The sequence below is a fragment of the Lathyrus oleraceus genome, chromosome 6, assembly GCF_024323335.1.
Source record: "Lathyrus oleraceus cultivar Zhongwan6 chromosome 6, CAAS_Psat_ZW6_1.0, whole genome shotgun sequence".
In the NCBI taxonomy this organism is placed as follows: Eukaryota; Viridiplantae; Streptophyta; class Magnoliopsida; order Fabales; family Fabaceae; genus Lathyrus; species Lathyrus oleraceus.
In genome coordinates this window covers 105,572,778-105,581,517 of record NC_066584.1, presented here as the reverse complement: position 1 = coordinate 105,581,517, position 8,740 = coordinate 105,572,778, and the positions used below count along the sequence as shown (strand labels likewise).

At 32.7% G+C, this 8,740-nt stretch overlaps 1 protein-coding gene across 1 annotated transcript; it reads right to left on the bottom strand.

Annotated features, from left to right (window-relative positions):
• Positions 1–5,306: 5,306 nt before the first annotated feature.
• Positions 5,307–7,287, bottom strand: LOC127098663 (uncharacterized). Its single transcript, XM_051037318.1, has one exon. The coding sequence runs from the start codon at positions 6,891–6,893 to the stop codon at positions 5,451–5,453; it is 1,443 nt and encodes a 480-aa protein (XP_050893275.1). The 5' UTR covers positions 6,894–7,287; the 3' UTR covers positions 5,307–5,450.
• Positions 7,288–8,740: the final 1,453 nt, after the last annotated feature.

The following is an 8,740-nucleotide window of genomic DNA, read 5'->3' as shown; positions in this document are numbered from 1 at the left end:
AGGTGGATTAAAGGAGAACTGGTGGAATGAGGTTTAGTATTTTGAGACTCGACACGAGGTTGGTTGAAGGATTATCCTGGAGAAAGTTGGGAATTAGTATTTTAGGCTATTGGACAAAGAAAGTAATAGTTAGAACAAACTCACTTTGGACGCATCAATGTCAGGGTTGGAATTGGCGTTCCCAGGTTCAGTAGAAGCAAGCTTTGTTACTGTCTTGACTTCCTTTTCTCCTTTTCTTGGGTTTTCCCATTTCTTCCTTTTTCCCTTGGGGTGGGGGAAACACTTGGACTAGGTGCAACCTTTTTTGAACCATCCCTAGTAGTCTTTGGTTTCTTCTTCCTCGTGAGAGTTTCAAGTAAAGGGTTTTCGACGGGAGTGGTTTGGGGTTCACCATCATCCTAGATATCGACAAGAAGTTCACACAAAGAAAAATTCAAGTAAGGTGTATATGTCGAAAAAATAAATCCAGTTTCAAATATTAAAAAAAACATATGGCTCTTTGACTAGAGTTTCTTCGCCCTTGATCTTATTTTTTAAGGCCACAATAGCATTAGCAGCATCCCTTGTCCTTTTCCTGTGTTTGACTGCTGAAGACATGCAATGACAAATATATAAGAGGAGAAAAATAATAATTAGATAAGTTGGTCTTAAAGATACTTTACTTTCCTCGCCTTCATGTATATGGGATAGAATCCTGACATGATCTATGTCGACATGAAAGTGTCCTTTAAAAATGTATATATCACGTTTAGTCTGAACCACTAGTTTAGCAGGTTTCGACCTTTCACTTTGGTGTATTTTCAAAATTTCCCCACAAAAAAACCACAGTGGAAACGATGGTGGAAAAGCCAAAAACCAGTTCACTGCTAGGTAAATGGGGAAACTTGGAAGGATAAAAGTTTAATGAAAACTTATACTTATCCTCCATATAGTGAGGAAATTTTAAATCAGGAAGTTTTGCCAATAATTTCTCCTTTAGAGTGACTGTTGCTTCACGAATAGTCCAAGTAAGATTATTTGGGTCATACACAGTTTCAAATTAGCGTTGGAAAGCTAAGATCTCTTTGATATGTTTTTCTCTACCTTTTTAGAACTTCTTCTGCAAAAAAGAGAAAGCATATGTTAGATATCGTGATAATTTCGCAACATCAAGGAATTGTTTAGCATGGTAGGCTCGCCACCAAGTTTCGAAGTCTTTGGTCCAGTAGAAAGATGGTTGAAAAGAAAAGGGCGTAAGTATAAAACGATCAACATCATGTCGATAAAGACACTCAATATATTCAGTCTTCGAGTATTCAACAGTGTATAGGCAAAGTTCATTCTTTCGACTGAAAAAGAAACTAGGTAAAGTTTGGCTAACTCCAAATTGGTGTGACACCAAATTAGTTTGGTAGCACAATATCTTTATTCCAGGTTTAGAAATCCCGAGTCTGGTCGAAAGGAGTTTTGGGGTAAGGACAACTTCCCATATTTACCTTGGTTCCGCTTCTTGTTCACTAGTAGTAGGAAACTTTCGTGTAAACCACTCAGGCCCGTGACTTCTATTCACAAAGAAGCCATAATAGGGGTGAATTTGTGACGTTTCGCAAACATCATGAAATATTTTGTGAAAGCTTCTCGTTCTATTCAATTTGAATCAATTGGAGTCATTTGAGCAAGTTGAATACCTTTGATGCGCCTGTTTTTAATGTCTTCATCAACATCATCAGGTATGTTAACATTCAAGGAAGTTCCGAACATGGCATTTAGAAAAAGTTGGAGCAACCAATATGGTATAGCTAGTAACAAATTATCTTTGGGTTTAAGATTTTTTAGGGTTTCAATAGCTAGCCCTAAGGATTGATGTAGAGAACCTAATATCAATTGGCTTAGACATATGTTTCATCCTTCACGCACTTGGTTAGCGAAAGTTAAGAACCTTTTGGCTACTCTCAAAGACTTATAACATGAAATGCACCTCGACAACCACAATGTTAATATGTTCTTCGTTAGATACTTCGTCAATGGTATTATCGTGATGGTCTTCGATGTATTTCCCATAAATGGCAGAATTAGTATTGAAGTTAATGGTATCCCCATATCTCTCAGTGGGTTCAAAAATATTGCCAGTTGGACGAAGGCCAGTAATGGCCGCTACGTCGAAAAGAATAGGTGTAACCAATATTTTAAAAACCAGTCTGAATCGGCCAGTTCAACCGATTAGATCGGGAATCGGAGATGAATCTGATTGGGTCAATCTTTCAAAACTGCTAGTGGGTCAAAGCTGAAGTAAAACTGGAAAAAACGGATTGAACCGTCCAAAACCATTTGAACCAAAGAACTGGAGCCAGTTTTGTAAAACCGTTAGGTTCAAAAAAATGCATCAAATTGACCATTTTTTTTAAATTTTAATATGTCAATATTAAAACTTAACATACTTTCCCAATCACAACAAAAAATTCCGTATTTTTTTACAACCATACGAACTTCTAAGTTTTGTAACTCCATTATAGTTTTTCTTTCAACTACGCTCAATCATCATCACACCGCCTCTTTCAAACATAGTCACGATATCCAATCAATATTGATTTTCGTTCAAGTCAATATTGTTTGTTGTTGTCAATTAAGATTTATTTGTCATAGTTCAACTCAAACTCTTTTTTTTTTGTTTAATGAAGTATATTATATTGTTTCTTTTTGGTATTTTATCTTATTTAACTTAGCTATTCTTAATTATTTGAATTTTATTTTAGTTATTATATTCTATTATTTTAATTTTGGTTTGAATTAGTTTAACTTAGTTTATTCTAATTTTTTAATTTGGTCAAATTATTCTTAAATGAATGTTGAAATGAAATGTAGAACTACATTATATTACTATATGTATTTTCGATATTGTTGTATTAAATTTGTAATGAATTTTGAAATATTTATTTTATTAAGTTGTGAGCATATGATTATGTGACATATTTATAAAATTTAATTATATATTATTAGTTTATTTTATAAATGCTTCGATCGTAGGTTGAACCATTGAACCTTAAACTGTAAGTTTCACCAGTTCAATCTCCGGTCCAAATTTTAAAACATTGAGTGTAACCATTCCACAAAAGAGTGGGAATGTATTGATGCTACTTTCTCAAAAATATAAAGCTGCGACGAGCATATTCTGAAATAAGGAGGACCAATCTTTGACAACAAGACTAAGTCATAAATCCCTCTATCTTTTTAAGTTTGTCGTTTTTTAGTTTTGACTTTATTTAACCAAGAAATAAAATCTTCATTTTTCTTGGGTGAAGGAGGGGAATGAAAGACACAGAAAGTGGAATTCATATATTCTAAATATATGGGATTTTTTAGGCATGACAACATAACCCGTACCCGCGAGTACCAACCCGAACCCGCCCCGAAGTTGACGGGGAAAACCCGCTTTGATTGGGTTTGGATTTGAGATTGGATTTTCCCCGATTATAAGATATGGGGACGGGTCGGGTAATGGGGACACTAGTATCCACCTCGAACCCGCACCATTTATTTTATTATATACATTATTATTTATTTTTGATAATTTAAAATATTAAATATGTGGTTAATATTTTGATATTTGAATTTGAATTTATTATTTAAAATATTTGAAACGTATGTATGAAATTTTTTTAGATTATTTTACTTTATTATTTGTAATGTAATTTTATTTTGGAAAATATAAATATTTCTATTAAAAAATTGATTTCACTAAATGAATGGTGGCGGGACGGGGATACCCGAGCCCAACCCGAACATGTTTGGGACGGGTTTGAGTTTTGATTCTCCATCCTCGTTTGCGTTTGGGGTGGAGAATGAGGATTGTTTGGGGATTCAGGTTTGGGTTTGGGGAATGTAAAAATCGCCCCCGGCCCGCCCCGTTTCCATGTCTAGGGTTTTTGATGCTCACTGTGAGCCCACTACAGTGGTAAAAAGGGAAAAATCTCTCTAAAGGGTCATTAGTGGATCCATAAGCGCATGAATTTTACTAAATATTGAGAAAGGAATCACTACCTGAGATTTATAGATGCAAATATTTTCTTCTTGTATGGATGACTCTGGGACATACTCTTGGTTTCCAGCAAAGATGGGAGATTGTAGTATGGTAACAAAGGACAAATAATCATTAGATTCCTCTGAACTTTTGGGTTTAGAAATAGTAGTCATTGTGTTTAGATGATGAATTTGACGTTTGAAGAAGAAAAGTTCAGAGAAAGATTTATGTAGAGGAAAGCTGGAAAAAAAAGTAAGAAAAAAGCATTTATAAGGTGGAAGAAAAACTCTTCAGTTTTTCTTTTTTACAAATGGCGTTAGTTTCCATAACATGTGCCATGTCTTTAGAGACGAAATCACACACTTTCGTATAAATGGTCACGCCGTCCTAAGAAAGTGGAGTCATGATTAGAGGTATGTGAAATTGACACATTTTCGAGGTGATGGTTGACATAAATGTCATGTGTCAATGACGTTAATCCATGATGTCAATGACGTTAGTCCATTATGTCAATGCTGATAGTCCATTATGTCAGAAATGTCACACAGATTAAAAAAGAGAGTGGTATTTTTACTAAAATAACTCTTATCCAATATTGAAAATAAAAAAAATAAAATTAATTAAAGGATAGAGTTAAAAAAGATGCATTGAAAATTAACATATGTCATTCATTTTGAAACACTTTTTTATTCTAAATAGATTATTTATTAGAGATTAAAATATTTCTTGTGTAATCGATTAACATAAAAACCCAATCAATTATGATTTTCTATTCTATTTTAAATCATTATTTTCTCATGCTTTTAGGCAAAGTATTAGGCACCACAACTCACATTAATTTTATAAAGAAGAATCTTCCTCGGAATCCACTTTATGGCCCTTAAATTAGTTCCCATCACCCATGCGTTGGCCCCTGTCCTTAATTCAATAATTGATGTTCCAAGCATGCTGAAGATCCACCAATGTTTTTGCAAATAAAAATTGAAGTACTATAAACATGCACGACCAGATCTCAAACTATTCCACACCCCCCAACAATAATCATGTGCAAACTATCTATGTTATGACATATATCTTAAATAATAAAGTCATGATCGCGTAAAGATTTTTATGATTTTGATTGGTGCAAGTATTATGATACTGATTATAGGCGTTACAATATAAATTAACTGCAATTTCTTTTTCATGAAAAAGGTAATAAATAAAAATATCAATCTAAAAAACCTATAACTAAAATAAAAACAAAGAACAACAAGTAACTTTAATGTTACAACCTTTGATGAATCAAACACACCAACATAAGAAAAACTAATCAAGAAAATGAAATATTATTTACAATTACTCATGAAGATGCTCGTGCTTCGTAGTCATAGCATTAACATTAAAATTCAAAATCCTATTTTCCTAAACTGAAAACAAAAAATTCTATCTCTACTAAACGAGAAACCATTTCTCATTCACTATTCCACCATTGATGAACAAAAACACCATTTTTTCTAAGACCATTATAAACATTCATGCATCTTTCACCATCTTCACTCTCTTCACAGCTAAGAAACATCTCATCAACAAAACACATAACTCCATTTTCAAATATATCAGAAAGAAACTTCATTTCAACATTTCCCGCATTCATCTTAAGCACAACAAAATCAGCATTCTTCACTGTTTCCTTAAACCAAACAACCAAATCAAACTCTTCCTCCTCCATATACTCATCCACATCATTAACCTCACCTTCGAGGGTAAAATTTTCATTCAATTCTGGATGATAAACAAATGTAACACGTGGTTCTTTCACGTGCGATAACATAACAGAAACGTTGTAATGAACAAAGTAAACATTGAAATCTTTCTTATCAATTGGATAAGATTCCGGAAACCAATCATTAACCTCACTTTCACCAATATTAACATAAACCAGATTCTTCTTATATGTAGAAACATTCACAAACTTAGGCAAATAAGTGATTTTTTTCTGATGTGCTCTCTCCTCCACAAGTGGCTCCATTTGATTCATGAATTTCTTAGTAAAGTTGACACTTCTACAATCTTCTGGAAGAGTTTCATGATGGAATAAAGATCTTCTCTTCTCACTTTCAGTTTCTGATTCCGATTCTGATTTTGAGTTTTTCTTGAAAACAATAAGGCCGTGACTATTGACAACTCCAACATGAACAATAGACGAAAACCGCAACAAAGAAGAAACCGGTGAAGCAGTTCTTATCATGTTAATGTTGTGAATGTTGTGAGTGGAATAAACACTCTCACTATCAAAATCCAAAAGCAAAACACCTATTCCGTTCGGTTTAAGAATCCGTTCAACTTCAAGAACAAGCAATGCAGGGACAGTAACTTTCCCGAAATCATCGGACAAAACAAAGTCGAATGAATCATCGCGATACCGATCTAGCGAGTAAACAAAATTCTTCTTATTGAATGAGAAGAAGCTATGGTTAATCACATTGGAGAAACCGAGTTTCTGCAAAGTGGAAACAGCTATGTTTGAAGCTTCACCAATACAGAGAGTTTCTACGCTGTGATTCATGAGTCTTTGTTGAGACTTCAACTCTTTGACTATGCTTGAAACCAAGTTGATTTCTTTTTTGCAGTTCAATGAGTCGAAGGAACCCCAGAAATTGCTTATGATCCTACTCTGGAAGAGATAAGAACCTGGTGATACAGTGATGTTTGAATCTTCGAGTTCAATGAGGCAATCATGATCGTAGGTTTTGGGAACTAAATCCATGGTGGGTAGTGAGTGAAGAAGTAAAACGATGGAGATAGCAGTAGCAAGAAGTAGGGTTCGGAAAAACACAGTTTTTACTATTCTTGATCCAAAAGGGTTATGAAATCTGGTGGAGGATTTGGAGTTGGGATTGGAATTGGGATCCATGGAAACTTTTCTTCAAATCCACTAAAAACAGAGTAAAAACAGAGCAAAAACAGAGTGAAATTGATATTGAATTGAAAGGAGGGTGTTGTTTATATAGGGAGAGATATAAGATAAGATTGTAACAGAATTAGAAAATATAGGAAATTGAAACTTAGGATAAGTAAAACATAAATTTAAAATAGTAACTAACAGAGAGATTTAAGTGGATGAGTTTGTTAGGATTTGGATGAAGATAGTGGTGGAATTGAGGGAAAAACAAACGTTGAATTTTGGGATAGGGCAGAACACATTTAGAGTGAGAAAGTCATAGGTTGGATGTTGGGAGAAGTGGGGTCTCCTAGGTATACGTGGCATCATCTAGAAGTTCCTTGTTGATGTTGATGTTGAACTCAACTACCTTCTAAAATATAGTAGCTCAACATTTAAATATCTAGAATAAAATTCTTCGATATCCATTGTGAAAGTTGGAGACAAATATCAATCTAGTATAAGTTAAAATTAACTTGAAGAACAAGTTAGGTTTTTTTTAATTAGTAAAGCAAGTAAAAATAATTAATAAAAATATTAGCTATATTAATTTGATTTTGATTATTATGCAATTTTTATTCACCGAAGAAAGAATATATATATATATATATATATATATATATATATATATATATATATATATATATATATATATATATATATATATATATATATATATATATATATATATATATATATATATATATATATATATATATATATATATATATATATATATATATATATATATATATATATATATATATATATCATCAATTATTGTTTCTATCTAAAAATAAATTTATGTTAATTGAAATCGATAAGATATATGGTTATAAGATTAGCAGATTTCTCAATCGATAGAGACAAAAAGATATAAATACAAAGGATGTAAATCAGGAGGATTTTTTTCAAGTTGATTAGAGTTTATCACGATTGTCAAGATTTTAGAATTAGTCAAAATATAATAGAATTGAACAATTTAGTATTATGATAATGTTCCATATTGATAGGGTCACTAATCACAAACTACAATCTAAGGAAACTTGCACACGTATGGATAAGATCAACGTGAATTAGAAAACATTGAGCCCAACGTGGAGCTCCGTGACCACTCACAAAGAGGTTTCACACATCACCCGTGTAAATAGCTAAGCACAAGACTAAATCTTGTAGGCTACCACAACTGACTAATAGAAGTAGTGTTTGCTTATAAATATTAGACGGTGTAATTATTTCAAAATATACAATCAATCAAATCAAACTATTTTACACATTTGCTTTTTTTTTTACTTTTCTTTATTTTTATTCACTTTGTTTTTAATAGTATAACATTTCCATACACACTGCACTTAATGCTTTTTAGTTGACCCTTCAACTAAGCTTCAAGTTCAATGTTAAATTTGAAACGCATGATGGGAAACTACAACTAGAACGACAAAACATCATCATTCACTAGGTCAAAATAATGTTTAGAGTATCTACCTGCAGTCTGGAAATATTCTTAGTAACATGGAAAATCATCATCATCATCATCAAAGAAGAGGTTATAGTAGCAATAACTTGAGGAGGTTATGAATCCTCCCACTAGTAGAGGTGTGCTAGTTGATTAACTTGAGGAGGCTATGAATCCTCCCTCTAGTAGAGGTGTGCTAGTTGATCAACTCGAGAAACCACTAGTAATGACAAGTCAATTATGGAGCACATTGGAAGTTTTACTATGCAAATTGGTAAAATAAAGAATAATGAATCCTATAAACTATGATTATTTCCTTTATTGATGAATAGGAAATCAATGACAAAAGGTAATACAAGTGGCA

Excerpts from the sequence above, each read along its gene's own strand:
- LOC127098663 (XM_051037318.1), bottom strand. The coding sequence starts at position 6,893 with ATGGATCCCAATTCCAATCCCAACTCCAAATCCTCCACCAGATTTCAT.